The following is an 18,435-nucleotide window of genomic DNA, read 5'->3' on the forward strand; positions in this document are numbered from 1 at the left end:
CCCCTGCACACGCTCTTGCCTGCTGCCATGGAAGACATGACTTTGCTCCTCATTTACCTCCCTGCATGATTGTAAGGCCTCCCTAGCCATGTGGAACTGGGAATCAATTAAACAAACCTCTTTCGTTTATAAATTACCCAGTCGCCAGGTATGTCTTTATTACCAGTGTGAGAACAGACTAATATAGGTCTCTATTTTCCATTTTGAAAGTTTTCCATGTTTGGTATTCCTTTAGCTGTTCATATTAAAGAGTAAACCACTATAAAGTTGATTGGAAGTAAGGCTTTGAAAGACAGTGGGCTTCACTAGTGATTGGTGTGATCTGGAAACCTGGACAGCGGCCTTTTTTTTAAAATTATAGTTGTAGAATCTGTTCTTTGGCAACAGTTCTGTTTCTACAGAGGGGAATATTTGAATCCTGCTGATTGTGGAAATGATCCTGGTTTCTGTGGTTTTCAAATTAGAAGGCAGATGGGTAGGAAAGAGATCAATCCTTCAGTATGCAGATTCTCATTTAGTTCTTATTCTTAGTCTGGCACATCACCATTGCCCTCTTTGTGCCTGTGACTGATCTCCCTATACCTGGTGCCTCTATGGTTCAGTTTCTTCAGAGAATAAACTTCCAGTCTCTCTCAGGAGCTGGAAGTAGTTTCTTTTTTTTCTTTAAATTTTTTATTGCATTTTAGGTTTTGGGGTACATGTGCAGAACATGCAACACAGTTGCATAGGTACACACATGGCAGTGTGTTTTGCTTCCTTTCTCCCCTTCACCCACATTTCGCATTTCTCCCCAGGCTATCCCTCCCCAGCTTCCCCCACCCACTGGCCCTCCCCTTTTCCCCCCAATAGACACCTGTGTTTAGTACTCCACTCCTCGTGTCCATGTGTTCTCATTTTTCATCACCCACCAATGAGTGAGAATATGCAGTATTTCATTTTCTGTTCTTGTGTCACTTTGCTGAGAATGATGTTCTCCAGATTCATCCATCTACCTACAAACGACACGAACTCATCATTTCCGATTGCTGCATAATATTCCATGGTGTATATGTGCTACATTTTCCCAGTCCAGTCTATCATCGATGGGCATTTGGGTTGCTTCCAGGTCTTTGCTATTGTGAACAGCGCTGCAATGAACATTCGTGTGCATGTGTCCTTATAGTAGAATGATTTATGCTCCTTTGGATATATACCCAGTAATGGGATTGCTGGGTCAAATGGAATTTCTATTTCTAAGGCCTTGAGGAATCGCCACATTGTCTTCCACAATGGTTGAACTAATTTACACTTCCACCAACAGTGTAAAAGTGTTCCTTTTTCTCCACATCCTCTCCAGCATCTGTTGTCTCCAGATTTTTTAATGATCGCCATTCTAACTGGCGTGAGATGGTATCTCAATGTGGTTTTGATTTGCATCTCTCTGATGACCAGTGACGATGAGCATTTTTTCATATGATTGTTGGCCTCATATATGTCTTCTTTCGTAAAGTGTCTGTTCATATCCTTTGCCCATTTTTGAATGGGCTTGTTTGTTTTTTTCTTGTAAATCTGTTTGAGTTCTTTGTAAATTCTGGATATCAGCCCTTTGTCAGATGGGTAAACTGCAAAAATGTTTTCCCATTCTGTTGGTTGCCGATTCACTCTAGTGACTGTTTCTTTTGCCGTGCAGAAGCTGCGGAGTTTGATTAGGTCCCATTTGTCTATTTTGGCTTTTTTTGCCAATGCTTTTGGTGTTTTGTTCATGAAGTCCTTGCCTACTCCTATGTCCTGGATGGTTTTGCCTAGATTTCCTTCTAGGGTTTTTATGGTGCCAGGTCTTATGTTTAAGTCTTTAATCCATCTGGAGTTAATTTTAGTGTAAGGTGTCAGGAAGGGGTCCAGTTTCTGCTTTCTGCACATGGCTAGCCAGTTTTCCCAACACCATTTATTAAACAGGGAATCTTTTCCCCATTGCTTGTTTTTGTCAGGTTTATCAAAGACTGTATGCTTGTAGACATGTTGTGTTGCCTCCAATGCCTCTGTTTTGTTCCATTGGTCTATATCTCTATTTTGGTACCAGTACCATGCTATTTTGATTACTGTAGCCTTGTAGTATAGCTTGAAATCCAGTAGTGTGATGCCCCCCGCTGTGTTCGTTTTGCTTAGAATTGACTTGGCTATGCGGGCTCTCTTTTGGTTCCATATGAAGTTAATGGTGGTTTTCTCCAGTTCTTTGAAGAAAGTCAATGGTAGCTTGATGGGAATAGCATTGATTCTGTAAATTACTTTGGGCAGTGTAGCCATTTTCATGATATTAATTCTTCCTAACAGTGAACATGGAATGTTTCTCCATCTGTTTGTGTCCTCTCTGATTTCATTGAGCAGAGGTTTGTAGTTTTCCTTGAAGAGGTCCCTTACATTCCTTGTGAGTTGTATTCCTAGGTATTTTATTCTTTTTGTAGCAATTCTGAATGGCAGTTCATTCTTGATTTGGTTTCTTTAAGTCTGTTATTGGTGTAGACGAATGCTTGTGATTTTTGCACATTGATTTTATATCCTGAGACTTTGCTGAAGTTGCTTATCAGTTTCAGGAGTTTTTGGTCTAAGGTGATGTGGTCTTCTAGGTATACTATCATGTCGTCTGCAAATAGAGACAATTTGGCTTCCACCTTTCCTATTTGAATGCCCTTTATTTCTTTTTCTTGCCTGATTGCTCTGGCTAGAACTTCCAGTACTATATTGAATAGGAGTGGTGAGAGAGGGCATCCTTATTTAGTTCCAGATTTCAAAGGGAATGCTTCCAGTTTTTGCCCATTCAGTATGATATTGGCTGTTGGTTTGTCGTAAATAGCTTTTATTACTTTGAGATACATTCCATCGATACCAAGTTTCTTGAGGGTTTTTAGCATAAAGGGCTGTTGAATTTTGTCGAATGCCTTCTCTGCGTCAACTGAGATAATCATGTGGTTTTTGTTTTTGGTTCTGTTTATGTGGTGAATTACGTTTATAGACTTGTGTATGTTGAACCAGCCTTGCATCCCCAGGATGAATCCTACTTGATCATGATGGATAAGTTTTTTGATTTGCTGTTGCAATCGGCTTGCCAATATTTTATTGAAGATTTTTGCATCTATGTTCATCATGGATATTGGCCTGAAGTTTTCTTTTCTTGTTGGGTCTCTGCTGGGTTTTGGTATCAGGATGATGTTGGTCTCATAAAATAATTTTGGAAGAATTCCCTCTTTTTGGATTATTTGGAATAGTTTCAGAAGGAACGGTACCACCTCCTCTTTGGGTGTCTGATAGAATTTGGCTGTGAACCCATCTGGACCTGGGCTTTTTTTTGTGTGGTAGGCTCTTAATTGCTGCCTCGACTTCTGACCTTGTTATTGGTCTATTCATAGTTTCAGCTTCCTCCTGGTTTAGGCTTGGGAGGACACAGGAGTCCAGGAATTTATCCATTTCTTCCAGGTTTGCTAGTTTATGTGCATAGAGTTGTTTGTAATATTCTCTGATGATGGTTTGAATTTCTGTGGAATCTGTGGTGATTTCCCCTTTATCATTTTTTATTGCATCTATTTGGCTGTTCTCTCTTTTCTTTTTTATCAATCTGGCTAGTGTTTTGTCTATTTTGTTGATCTTTTCAAAAAAGCAGCTCTTGGATTTATTGATTTTTTAAAGAGATTTTCGTGTCTCTATCTCCTTCAGTTCAGCTCTGATCTTAGTTATTTCTTGTCTTCTGCTAGGTTTTGAGTTTTTTTGATCTTGCTCCTCTAGCTCTTCCAATTTTGATGATAGGATGTCAATTTTGGATCTCTCCATTCTCCTCATATGGGTACCTATTGCTATATATTTTCCTCTGGAGACTGCTTTAAATGTGTCGCAAAGATTCTGGCATGTTGTGTCTTCGTTCTCGTTGGTTTCAAAGAACTTCTTTATTTCTGCCTTCATTTCATTGTTTATCCAGTCTACCCTCAAGAGCCAGTTGTTCAGTTTCCATGAAGCTGTGCGGTTCTGGGTTGGTTTCTGAATTCTGAGTTCTAACTTGATTGCACTGTGGTCTGAGAGACTGTTTGTTATGATTTCAGTTGTTTTGCATTTGCTGAGGAGTGCTTTACTTCCAATTATGTGGTCAATTTTAGAGTAGGAGTGATGTGGTGCTGAGAAGAATGTATAATCTGTGGATTTGGGGTGGAGAGTTCTGTAAACGTCTATCAGGTTTGCTTGTTCCAGGTCTGAGTTCAAGCCCTGGATATCCTTGTTGATTTTCTGTCTGGTTGATCTGTCTATTATTGACGGTGGAGTGTTAAAGTCAACCCTGGTGAATCTGACGATTATGTGCCTTCTTACGGAATATCTTTGTTGTGTTCTCTATATTTCCTCATTTGAGTGTTGGCCTGCCTTGCTAGGTGGGGGAAATTTTCCTGGCTAATGTCCTGAAGAGTATTTTCCAGCTTGGATTCATTCTCTTCGTCACATTCTGGTACACCTATCAAACGTAGGTTAGGTCTCTTCACATAGTCCCACATTTCTTGGAGACTTTGTTCATTCCTTTTTGTGCTTTTTTCTTTTAACTTGGTTTCTCATTTTATTTCATTGAGTTGATCTTCGACTTCTGATATTCTTTCTTCTGGTTGGTCAATTCAGCTGTTGAAACTTGTGCATACTTTGTGAAGTTCTCGTATTGTGTTTCTCAGCTCCTTCAATTCATTCATATTCCTAAGTTATCCATTCTTGTTATCATTTCCTCGAATCTTTTTTCAAGGTTCTTAGTTTCTTTGCATTGATTTAAAACATGTTCTTTTAGCTCACAAAAGTTTCTCATTATCCACCTTCTGAAGTCTAATTACGTCATTTTGTCACACTCATTCTCCGTCCAGCTTTGTTCCCTTGCTGGTGAGGAGTTTTGGTCCTTTGTAGGATTCGAGGTGTTCTGGTTTCGGGTGTTTTCTTCCTTTTTGAGCTGGTTTCTTCCCATCTTTGTGGATTTATCCACCTGTCGTCTGAGTAGTTGCTGACTTTTCAATTGGGTCTCTGAGTGGACACCCAGATTGTTGATGATGAAGTATTTCTGTTACTTGGTTTTCCTTCTACCAGTCTAGCCCCTCCAGTGTATGACCGCTGAGGTCCACTCCAGGCCCTGCTTGTCTGGGGTGCACCTATAGCAGCTGCGCAACAGTGAGGGATGCTACCAGTTTCTTTTTCTGCTATCTTTGTCCCAGAATGATGCCTGCCAAATGTCAGTCTTCTGGATATAGAGGGGTCAGGGAGCTGCTTGAGGAGACAGTCTGTACTTTATAGGAGTCAAGTGCTGATCTGTGAGCTCTGATGTTCATTCAGGGCTGTTAGGCTGCTACATTTAATTCTGCTGCAGCAGAACTCATTAAAAAAACCTTTCTTTTTAGATGCTCTGTCTCGGGGGTTTGGGGTTTTCTTCATGAGTGTCCATTGTGCTGTCCTGCCCAGCTAGGAGGCAGTCTAGTCACTATTTGCCTGCTGAGGCTCCACCCTGCTTGTGTCAGGTCTGCCCTGTTGCTGCAGGCTCCGCCCTGCTGCCACAGGCTACACCCTGCAGCGGAGTCTCTCTGTTGTGGCGGGTTGCCTCGGCAACAGCCGGCTGCATCAACAATGGGAGTGTACCTCAGTAGGGGCGGGTTGCCTGGGTAATGGCGAATGCCCCTCCTCCACCGAGCTGCAATGTCCTAGGTTCAGCCATGCCTGCAGTGAAACTCTCCACCTGGAGCGTTTGGAATTGCCGTTTTATTTGTCCCACTGCCCTGGCCCAATCGCCGTTTCCCTGGAATCTCCTGGCCTGGCTCACTGTCCAAGTCCCATTCAATCAGATGGATATACCAATCTGCCCTCTCAAGTCTCAGATTGCCAGTTCAACAGGGCATCTGGACCAGTGAGCTTTGTGCGGAGCGCCGCTGCACTGCAGCGCCGGCTGCCGACTGCACCAGCTGCCAGCTGCAGCAGCCAAAACCGCTGTGCTGGCGTCCTGTGTCTCTTTTATACCTGGGAATTTCCCCGTTCTGTGGGCAACAAAGATTTGTCTCGAAATGTGGCCCTGACTCACCCTCCGCACTTTCACCGAGAGCTTCAATCCTGGGTTGTTCTCACAGCTCTATCTTGAGTCGGTCCAGCGGTAGTTTCTTGTTTCTACAAGATGACAGCACGAATCTTGTATCTAAGTAATATTTTAAATTAAATGTGATTTCAGTCCCTCCCTATTCATTTCCTCTGAGGTTTCTGATGTCCTGAATTCCTAAACTTTTTTGGGATTCTGTGGGAGCAAAGTGGCTTGCAACCTGAGAGCCTTCTTGCCATTCAACCTGTCATGCATTTAAATTTTATCTTCCTTCTCCTCTACTCAATAACTTATCATTTTTCTTCAGTCTGCTTTTCACCTTCACATTTCATATTGTGATTCATGTTACAGAATGTTGAATATAGCTTCATTATAGATAGAGCTTGAGTTTTCTGATTCTTGTTTTTTGGGGATCTGATCTTTTTTGGGGAGAAATGGGGTTGAAATACCTCTGTCTACTATTTTCATCTTAGAAGTTCCTTATTTTGCTTTAGTGGTTTTTAAATAGTGTGGCGCAGAATATATAATTTCTTGAGGTCCTTATCTTTTAAAACAAGGATTATATAATTACTCATCAAAAGTGTTACTGAATTACAGTCTTCAATTGCACATGCTTCTTTTAATTGTACACTAACAGACTTACCTCATAAATATAAATGAGCTTATAATTAAGCAGTCAGCACTTATGAGTCATAAACAATAATTAAAAATTATGATGTGGGCAAAACAGCAAAAAGAAAATACAAATAACTAGAAAATAAAACTTTTGAGATTTTCATATATATGTTGATGTATAGAAAAGATTAACCAGTACTATTAAAAATCAGTACCTTATCAACTGGTTGAAATGACTGTTATTTCTGAAATTTTCCAATTAACACATGTTGGTGGGCAGCCTGTTTAGCCTTGATACAGTTTTTGTTTTTAATGCAAAGTGAGCATTTTTCTATAGTCATAGCCCTTTATGTAATACCATATGTGAATAAATATTTGTAATATTGTTTGAGATCATGGGTATGGGTATTGATACATATATTATAAAATTTAATAATTTAAAGATGTAGTTGTTTCTAAGTCTTTTAAAATTCTTTCTTTAAATTCTTGTTTATACTATTTTTATATCTAAAGAAAAATAGTAAATGGAAAAAATAAAGTATTTACTAAGCAAAGATGAATGCTAACTAAGCCCTTACTGAAATATCACAAAACCATGAATTTATGCTATTTTAATGTATTTCCAATAACTAGTTATTCTGATTTCCTTTCTAGTCACACTATTTTTAAATTTTTTTGTGTGTTTTTTTACTGAACAGTCACACTATTTTTACTGGAATGCATATAACACAGGAGTTAGAACCCTGATGCATTTAGTCTGATTTACCTAGTGATAATACCTCAGTTACTCTCCTAGGCAAATTATTTTCTTCAGAATGAATCTAATTTTAATTTAACCTTCTAAGTAATTTTAATCCATTTTCTATACACCTTGACAAGAGCAATTATGAAAGGAAAAAAGTCATTATAGACGTATTATAAAATATAAAGAAAAATTTCACTTCCAAAAAGACATATATATTTTTAGTTGGCATTAGTAAATTATACACTTGGAAGTTACAAGAATATGCTAGAGTGATTTAGCATCTATAAGTCCCAAAGGGCGAAGAGTCAGATGGAACAGACACAGGGTGAAAATTCCATGCTTTGTGATGTAAGTAAAGGGTAGCAGTATACATTTACTCACTACCTTTCTGTCTGCTGTACTGGTAATATCTGGATTGATTTAATGACTTGTTTCATGGGAGAAGCTCTAAACTTTACCTCAACATTTATATAAATTAAACCTGCAGAGGTATATTTTTAATTTGAATTTTCTAGATCACATGTCTACATTTTCCTGAATTTCTTTGTTAACAGCCAGACTTATGTAAAGAGAAGTAAACTGTAGATCATGTCTACAAAGGAAACAAATCCTATATTTTTTAGGTTGAAAAAACTTACAATAAACCCCCAAATTTTCAATAGTCAATATTTAAGTAAACTTCACTGGATAAAAATCAGAAATGCTATAAAAGGTCTGAACTACTTAAGCTGATAAAAGTTCCACCTAGACAACCCTGTGTTTATGTGAACATATATAATTAGAAAGGATGTCAGTAAGAACCTTATTGGAAAGTGGTTTGGCAAATGTATCAAAATTCTTAAAAGATGCATAAAATACCCATTGTAGTAATAACTGCATTATAACAACAACAACAAAAAGAACGATTAAAAAGTAGGTCAAAGATTTATGACAGTGTTCAGTCAATGCAGGATCTATGTAGTATAGTTTTCACAATGTCCACATATGTGTAAATTTGCATGTATATGTGTGCATAAATATATAAAAAGTAAAGATTTTTGATAGTATTTATCACTTGATAGTAAGCATATAGGTTATTTCTTCTTTATATTATTATGTGTTTTTCTGTATTATTATCAAAATCTGTATTCCTATTGAATCAGAAAAAAATTATTTAAAGCAAATACAAGAAATAGCAGCAACAATAATGCATTACAAAACTCATATTCTACAAGAAAAAATTAAAACTTTAGGGTTTAATAACCAAGCAGAATTACATATCTTAGGGATTTTTCATAATATTAAATAATAATTTGATGGAAGGGTTTAGAAACATGATCAATATACTTTCTCTTTTGGAACCTCAAAATACATGTAAATATAAAATCTTAGCTAAAAAACATCACAGGGCAATGCTTGCATTCAGAGGTTACTAACAAGTTATTTTTCTTTTCTTCTTTTTTCTTTTCCTCCATTGTCTTCTAAAAATGCAGAATAAATCAAGGCAAGTCATGTTTATCAGAATCAATTATTCAATTATTAACCAATTTTAAGCACTTGCTACTGGGGATTCTGTAGTGAAGAAAATAAAGTTCTGGTCTGATAGAGGAGGCAATGTTATCTCTATCATGTTATGACAAAGTGTTATGAATAAAATAATATTCATTAATATGCTATACTTCATAGCTAATATAAGTATGCAAAATTATAAATTTCTTTGTTTAGCAAAGAACACAAAATTATTTTTTTATTTACTCTAAGGCATGTAATTTTTCTATTTAGGTAATTAAAGAAATTAAAATTGCTTGATTACTTACTCCAATATTAAACATCCCAGTAAAATATTCCATATTTGCTTGAATGAACCAAATGTTGTTTAAACCCAGTTCATTACTTCTCTTCTTAGCACGAATTAATGATAATTCCTTGTTTTCTATTAATGTAACCTAGATTTTACCCAGAAAACAATAGCATATTTAGTAACATAATTCAAACAGTAGGCAAAGCATTATTACTATATTTCATAGTTTTAATAATGTAGAATGTATGATATTGAGCCTCTATCCTGTGGCAGGAAGTGTATCATATAATCTAGTACAAAAAGGAAAAATGAAATGTCTTTGAAGTACTCCTATATCATAGTGATGTAAGTAAAACATACAATAATAATACAGGAGGGCTGGGTGCAGTGTTTCACGCCTGTAATCCCTGCATTTTGGGAGGCCAGGGCAGGCGGATCACTTGAGGTCAGGAATTTGATACCAGCCTGGCCAATATGGTAAAACCCCATCTCTACTAAAAATAAAAAAATTAGCCAGGCTTAGTGGTGTGTGCCTGTAGTCCCAGCTATTGAGGCTGAGGCAGGAGAATCACTTGAATCCAGGAAGCAGAGGTTACAGTTAGATGAGACTGCACCACTGCACTTCAGTCTGGGTATTGCAGAAAGAATCCATTTCAATACCGAACAACCAACCAACCAACCAACCAACCAAACAAACAAACAAACAAAAACAAAACATCAAAAAATAATAATAATATAGTGTGATAAGTGTTAAAGACAAACAATGTTAATGAAAGCACTCAAACTTAATGACTGAGGAAGGTTTTCATGGGTAAGTAACATATTAACTGAGTCCTAAAAAATGAATTCAAATCAGCTGAGGGAATGGAAGAGTCTTTCAGGCAGAGAAACACACATGAAGGCTCAAGATGAGAAAAAGTATGGCGTGTTTGAAGAACTGAGAGAACTGGTACACAATTTTGATGATAGTGGTGATGGGACATGGTGTGAAGGATGAAAATGAGGCTGGAGGGCCGGGCGTGGTGGCTCACGCCTGTAGTTCCAGTGCTTTGGGAGGCTTGATCATGAGGTCAAGAGATCGAGACCATCCTGGTCAACATGGTGAAACCCCATCTCTGCTAAGAATACAGAAAATTAGCTGGGCATGGTGGCGCATGCCTGTAATCCCAGCTACTTGGGAGGCTGAGGCAGGAGAATTGCCTGAACCCAGGAGGCGGAGGTTGCGGTGAGCCGAGATCACGCCATTGCACTCCAGCCTGGGTAACAAGAGTGAAACTCCATCTCAAAAAAAAAAAGAAAAGAAAATGAGGCTGGAGAGGTAAACAGGAACCAGATGATGCATTTATGATAAAAGAAGTTTTAGTAGTCTATAATTTATGGCATGGATTGGCGGAAGCAAGGCCAGATGGCAGAGAAGCCAGTTAGAAGACTCCAGTAATAATCTAGGCAGAGAAGATAGTCTGAATGGAGAAAAATGTAAAGAATTAAGTCACTTTCATCACTATCATTCTTAGTTCTTATTTTGTCCTTATATTTGTCTGTAAGAAAAAAAATCTGTTTAAAAAACCTGTTAGTATATACTGGGTGACAAAGGCTTTCTAGCCTTTATTCCAGACAAGATTACTCATTTTTGGTTTCAACCTTTCTAAGCTTCCAGAACTATTAAAGAGAAGAAAGGATACTACACATCCCTGACTCTGCTTCTTCAAAATTTTACTCTGAGCTCTCTTACTCCTACTCAATCACGAAATTGTTGCTTTCCTTAATAATAAAACAAACACCTGCCTCTTCTCCCAGGATTCCTTATATTTTCGTGTCTTTTTTTTCTCTAAAAAGAAAAGAATGCTGTTCCCCATCTCCCCACCATCATTCTGTTACATGTTATTCTGCTAGTCTATTAGTTATTTCACATTTTTTTCTTCCAGAAGTATTCACTACAATTAGTTCACAACTTCCAGAGGGCTCACTAGCAAAGACTCTGTTGCAGTTGAGTTTGTATTAAAAACAAAACAAAAAAACCAGACTTTTTTGCTAAAAAATGGTCACTGTGAGAAACTGGTTTAACATAGCAGAAGACTAAAATCAGCACAAATTCTAACAAATTGTGGCACTGATTGAATAAACTATGACATATTTACTTAAAAATACGTTTGGTCACCTCTGCAATATGATGACATGTAAAACTATCAGCAACAGGGAAAAACATTTATGATAAAATATTGAGTGAAAGCAAGGGACAAATTGTGTTTGCATTTTAAAAATTTGCAACAATAAGCATCCATATGGACAATGACTTAATGAGAACAAGAAAAGCAAAGCATTTGATGATCAGTTTTGTTTTCCTTTAAAAAAATTTTGCTATTCTTATAATTTTGATGCAATGGATCAAAATCAAGATACTAAAAGAACATGCTGAGCAAATTTCAGAGGCCAGTATTTCCATTTAAAATTATACTGAAAATTGAGACAGGATCCAAGATGGCGGTTTAGGAGCAGCTCAGGATTGCAGCTACCAGTGAAAGTGCAGAGGGTGAATGGACACCACATTTCCAGATAAATATTTATTGCCCACAGACCAGGAGATCCCCGGGCAGAGGAGCCCCATGGGTTGCCAGAACAGCTATTTTGCTGGTGCCCCAACACGGTGGTTCTCCATACAAAATACAGTGGTCTGGTTGTCCTTTTAAGCTGGCAATTGGAGCTCTGGGAAGGCAGAGTTGCCCACTAATCTGATTAAATGGGACAGAAACAGGGAGCCAGGCCAGGAGATTCCATTGCCCTTTTAAGCCGGCAATTGGAGCTCTGGGAAGGCAGAGTCGCCCACTAATCTGATTAAACGGGACACAAACAGGGAGCCAGGCCAGGAGATTCCCAGGCAGTGCCGTTGTTTCAGCCAGTGCAGTGGGTGGCAGCATGGGAAATCACACAGATCCCGGTGCCTTTTCAACAGGCGACTGGAACATCTGGGAGAGAGTCAACCATTCAACTTAAAAAAAAAAAAAAGACTCTGAGGCAGGGAGCCAGGTGATCAGGCTTGGTGGGTCACACCCCCACATCCACAAAAAACAAACAAACAAAAAAAAAACAGCAATTGGAAACGCCCTGGGATGAGGGTTTCATGGAAAGCACAGCTGAACCCGGGACGTTCCAGCTCTGTGGGGGAGGGGTGTCTGCCATTACCGAGCCACTCTACCCCTATGGAGGTAGTCCGCCATTGCTGAGGAAGCCCACTGTTGCCAAGGCAACCTGCCACTACAGAGAGAGTCTGCCATTACAGAGGTGGGCCACCATTGCTGAGGCAGTTCTAACCACACCCATATGAACAGGACTGCAGGGAAGTTCATGTGGCAGTAGGCGGAGCCCACAGCAGCTCAGCAAAGCCTCTGCAGGCAGATAGTGACTAGGCTGCCTCCTTGCTGGGCACGGCAGCCCTGAAAAAAAAGGAAGCAGAAGGGAAACCCATAAATAAAATCCTAACTCCCTGGGACAGAGCGCCTGGAAAAAAAAAAGGGGGGTTTATGAGTTCTGCTGCAGTAGACTTAAACGTATCTGCCCAGCAGCTCCGAACAATGGAGCTCACAGCTCAGCATTTGAGCTCCTATAAAAAATAGACTATCTTCTTAAGCAGCTCCCTGACCCCCGTATATCCAAAGAGTCACCTCACAAAGGACTGATCAGACTGACATTTGGTGGGCATCATTCTGGGATAAAGATAGCAGAAGAAGAAACTGGTAGCAACGCTTACTGTTCTGCAGCTGCTGCAGGTGACCCCCAGGCAAGCAGGGCCTGGAGTGGACCTCAGCAGAGGGGCCAGACTGTTAGAAGAAAAAATAAGAAAGAGAAATAACTTCATCATCGTCCACTTAGAGACTCAATCTGAAAATCAGCAACTGCAAAGACGACAGGTGGATAAATCCAAAAAGGTGGGAAGAAACCAGTGCAAAAAGCAGGAAAACACCCAAAACCAGAACACCTCTCCTCCTACAAGGGATCACAACTCCTCAGCAGCAAGGGAACAAAGCTGGCTAGAGAATGAATCTGATGAAATGACAGAATCAGACTTCAGAAGGTGGGTAATGAGAAACTTCTGTGGATTAAAAGAACATGTTCGAACCCAATGCAAAGAAACTTAGAATCTTGAAAAAAGATTTGACAAAATACTAATGAGAATGGACAACTTAGAAATATAAGTGAATTGATGGAGCTGAAAAACAAAACACGAGAACTTCGTGAAGCATGCACAAGTTTCAACAGCCGAATTGACCAAGCAGAAAAAGGATATCAGAGGTCAAGGATCAATTCAATGAAAAAAAATGAGAAAGCGAGATTAAAAAAAAATAGTGTAAAAAGGAATGAACAAAGTCTCCAAGAAATATGGGACCATGTGAAAAGACCTAATCCAAGTTTGATAGGTGTACCTGAATGTGATAAAGAGAATGAATCCAAGCTGGAAAACACTCTTCAGGATATTATCTAGGAAAACTTCCCCAACCTAGCAAGGCAGGCCAATATTCAAGTCCAGGAAATACAGAGAACACCACAAAGATATTTCTCAAGAAGAGCAACCCAAAGGCACATATTCATCAGATTCACCAGGGTTGAAATGAAGGAGAATATGCTAAGGGCAGCCAGAGAGAAAGGTCGGGTTACCCACAAAGGGAAGCCCATCAGACTTACAGCATATCTCTCGGCAGAAACCCTACAAGCCTGAAGAGAGTGGGGGCCGATATTCAACATCCTTAAAGAAAAGAACTTCCCACCCAGAATTTCATATCCAGCCAATCTGAGCTTCATAAGTGATAAAGAAATAAAATCCTTTGCAAACAAGCAAGTATTCAGAGATTTTGTCACCACCAGGCCTGCTTTACAAGAGCTCCCGAAAGAGACACTACACATAGAAAAAAACAACCAGTACCAACCATTCCAAAAACATACCAAATGCTAAAGAGCATCAACAAAATGAAGAATCTGCATCAACTAATGGGCAAAACAGCCAGCTAGCATCAAAATGGCAGTATTAAATTCACACATAACAATATTAATCCTAAATGTAAATGGACTAAATGCCCCAATCAAAAGACACAGACTGGCAAATTGGATAAAAAACCAAAACCCATCGGTGTGCTGTATCCAGGAAACGCATCTCACATGCAAGGATACACAAAGGCTCAAAATAAAGGGATGGAGGAAGATTTACCAAGCAAATGGAGAGCAAAAAAAAAAAAAAAAGCAGGAGTTAAAATTCTTGTCTCTGATAAAATAGACTTTAAATCAACAAAGATCAAAAGAGAAAAAGAAGGACATTAAGTAATGGGAAAAAGATCGATGCAAGAGGAGCTAACAATTCTAAATATATACGCACCTCACACAGGAGAACCCAGATACATAAGGCAAGTTCTTAATGACTTACAAAGAGACTTAGACTCCCATACAATAATAGTGGGAAACTTTAACACCCCATTGTCAATATTAGACAGATCAAACAGACAGAAAATTAACAAGAATATCCAGGACGTGTACTCAGACCTGGAACAAACAAACCTAATAGACATTTACAGAACTCTCCATCTCAAATCCACAGAATATACATTCTTCTTAGCACCACATCACACCTACTCTAAAATTAACCACATAATTGGAAGTAAATCACTCCTCAGCAAATGCAAAAGAATGGAAATCATAACAAACAGTCTCTCAGACCACAGTGTAATCAAGTTAGAACTCAGAATTCAGAAACTAACTCAGAACCGCACAGCTTCATGAAAACTGAACAGCTGGCTCTTGAATGTGGACTGGAACAAAGGCAGAAATAAACATATTCTTCGAAACCAACGAGAACAAAGACACAACATACCAGAATCTCTGGGACACATTTAAAGCAGTCTCTAGAGGAAAATATATAGCAATAAGTGCCCACACAAGAAGCAAGGAGAGATCCAAAATTGAAAGAGCTAGAGGATCAAGATAAAAAAAACTCAAAACCTAGCAGAAGATAAGAAATAACTAAGATCAGAGCAGAACTGAAGGAGGTAGAGACACAAAAAACCCTTCAAAAAATCAATAAGTCCAGGAGCTGGTTTTTCGAAAAGATCAACAAAATAGACAGACCATTACCAGAAAAGACAGAATAACGAAATAGATGCAATAAAAAATAATAAAGAGGATATCACCACAGATTCCACAGAAATGCAAACCATCATGAGAGGTTATTACAAACAACTCTATGCACAGAAACTAGTAAACCTGGAAGAAATGGATAAATTCCTGGACACTTGCCTCTTCCCAGTACTAAACCAGGAAGAAGCCAAAACCCTGAACAGACCAACAACAAGATCTGAAGTTGAGGCAGCAAGTAAGAGCCTACCACAGAAAAAAAGCCCAGGTCCAGATGGGTTTACAGCCAAATTCTTCCAGACACACAAAGAGGAGCTGGTACCATTCCTTCTGAAACTATTCCTAATAATCCAAAAAGAGGGAATCCATCCCAAATCATTTTATGAGACTAACGTCATCTTGATACCAAAACCCGGCAGAGACTCAACAAGAAAAGTAAACTTGAGGCCAATACCCATGATGAACATAGACGCAAAAATCTTCTATAAAATACTGGCAAGCTGACTGCAACAGCACATCAAAAACTTACCCACCATGATCAAGTAGGATTCATCCTGGGTATGCAAGGCTGGTTCAACACATGCAAGTCTATAAGCATAATTCACCACATAAACCGAACCAAAGACAAAAGCCACATGATTATCTCAATTGATGCAGAGAAAGCCGTAGCCAAATTCAACAGCCGTTTATGCTAAAAACCCTCAATAAACTCAGTATTGATGGAACGTATCTCAAAATAATAAAAGCTATTTATGACAAACCAACAGCCAATATCATACTGAATGGGCAAAAACTGGAAGCATTCCCTTTGAAATCTGGCACTAGCCAAGGATGCCCTCTCTCACCGCTCCTATTCAATATAGTACTGGAAGTTCTAGCCAGAGCAATCAGGCAAGAAAAAGAAATAAAGGGTATTCAAATAGGAAAGGAGGAAGTCAAATATGTCTCTATTTGCAGACCACATGATTTTATATCTAGAAGATCCCATCGTCTCGGACCAAAATCTCCTGAAACTGATAAGCAACTTCAGCAAAGTCTCAGGATACAAAATCAATGTGCAAAAATCACAAGCATTCCTATACACCAATGACAGACTTAAAGAGAGCCAAATCAAGAACAAACTGCCATTCACAATTGCTACAAAGAATAAAATACCTACGAATACAACTAACAAGGAATGTAAAGGACCTCTTCAAGGAGAACTACAAACCGCTGCTCAACAAAATAAGAGAGGACACAAACAGATGGAGAAACATTCCATGTTCATGGTTAAAAAGAATCAATATCATGAAAATGGCCACAGTGCCCAGAGTAATTTACAGATTCAATGCTATCCCCATCAAACTACCAATGACCTTCTTCACAGCACTGGAAAAAACCATCTTAAACTATATATGGAACCAAAAGAGAGCCTGCATAGCCAAGTCAATTCTAACCAAAAAGAACACAGCGGGAGGCATCACACTACCAGACTTCAAACTATACTACAAGGCTACAGTAATCAAAACAGCATGGTACTGGTACCAAAACAGAGGTATAGACCAATGGAACAGAACAGAGGCATCGGAGGCAACACAACATATCTACAACCATCTGATCTTTGACAAACCTGACAAAAACAAGCAATGGGGAAAGGATTCCCTGTTTAATAAATGGTGTTGGGAAAACTGGCTAGCCATGTGCAGAAAGCAGAAACTGGACCCCTTCCTGACACCTTACACTAAAATTAACTCCAGATGGATTAAACACTTAAACATAAGACCTAACATAATAAAAACCCTAGAAGAAAATCTAGGCAAAACCATTCAGGACATAGGAGTAAGCAAGGGCTTCATGACCAAAACACCAAAAGCATTGGCAGCAAAAGTCAAAATAGACAAATGGGACCTAATCAAACTCCACAGCTTCTGCACAGCAAAAGAAACAGTCATTAGAGTGAGTCGGCAACCAACAGAATGGGAAAACATTTTCGCAGTTTACCCATCTGACAAAGGGCTGATATCCAGAATTTACAAAGAACTCAAACAGATTTACAAGAAAAAAACAAGCCCAATCAAAAGTGGGCAAAGGATATGAACAGACACTTTACGAAAGAAGACATACATGAGGCCAATAAACATATGAAAAAATGCTCATTATCACCAGTCATTAAAGAAATGCAAATCAAAACTACATTGAGATACCATCTCACGCCAGTTAGAATGGCGATCATTAAGAAATCTGGAGACAACAGATGCTTGAGAGGATGTGGAGAAATAGGAACAGTTTTGCACGGCTGGTGGGAGTGTAAATTAGTTTAACCATTGTGGAAGATAGTGTGGCGATTCCTCAAGGACCTAGAAATAGAAATTCCATTTGACCCAGCAATCCCATTACTGGGTATATATCCAGAGGATTATAAGTCATTCTACTATAAGGACATATGCACACGAATGTTCATTGCAGAACTGTTTACAACAGCAAAGACCTGGAAGCAACCCAAATGCCCATCGATGATAGACTGGACAGGGAAAATGTGGCGTATATACACCATGGAATATTATGTAGCCATCAAAAATGATGAGTTCGTGTCCTTTGTAGGAACATGGATGAATCTGGAGACCATCATTCTCAGCAAACTGACCCAAGAACATAAAATGAAATACCACGTGTTCTCACTCATAGGCGGGTGATGAACAATGAGAACACATGGACACATGGAGGGGAGCACTACACACTGGGGTCTGTTTGGGGGAATAGAGATGGGACAGCGGGGAGTGGGGAGTTGGGGAGAGATAGCATGTGGAGAAATGCTGGATATAGGTGAAGGGGAGGAAGGCAGCAAAACACACTGCCACATGTGTACCTATGCAACTATCTTGCATGTTCTTCACATGTACCCCAAAAACCTAAAATGCAATAAAGAAAAATAAAATAAAGTAAAATTATATTGAAAATTAAACTAGTTGAATCATTTTATTTAGCAATAAAATAGCTATTTCTTTGAAAAATTTCTTAAACATATAAACCTCTTTTAAAAATTGATAACTCTTTTGTGATCTTACTTTATGTTTTTCTCCTTAAGAAAGTTCACTTCAAAGAAAAGAAAATGCCTGTGCCACATATTTGACTTAG

The 18,435-nt window shown here is 38.8% G+C and overlaps 1 protein-coding gene across 12 annotated transcripts in view; it reads right to left on the reverse strand.

Annotated features, from left to right (window-relative positions):
* The window catches only part of GSTCD (glutathione S-transferase C-terminal domain containing), a 156,788-nt gene that overhangs the window by 19,263 nt on the left and 119,090 nt on the right, over window positions 1-18,435 (reverse strand). For 7 of the 12 annotated variants that reach the window (XR_618465.4, XM_054253095.2, XM_008992891.5 and 4 more), the window contains one exon: window positions 9,224-9,352. The exons of the other annotated variants lie outside the window; for them this stretch is intronic. Coding sequence is in view for 6 of the 7 variants with exons in the window: in XM_054253095.2 (XP_054109070.2) it covers window positions 9,224-9,352 (129 nt within the window). In the remaining variant the exon portion in view is untranslated. The remainder of the gene's footprint in view (window positions 1-9,223; window positions 9,353-18,435) is intronic. 12 annotated transcript variants of the gene reach the window in all.

Source organism: Callithrix jacchus, chromosome 3 (assembly GCF_049354715.1).
Source record: "Callithrix jacchus isolate 240 chromosome 3, calJac240_pri, whole genome shotgun sequence".
Taxonomy (NCBI): Eukaryota; Metazoa; Chordata; class Mammalia; order Primates; family Cebidae; genus Callithrix; species Callithrix jacchus.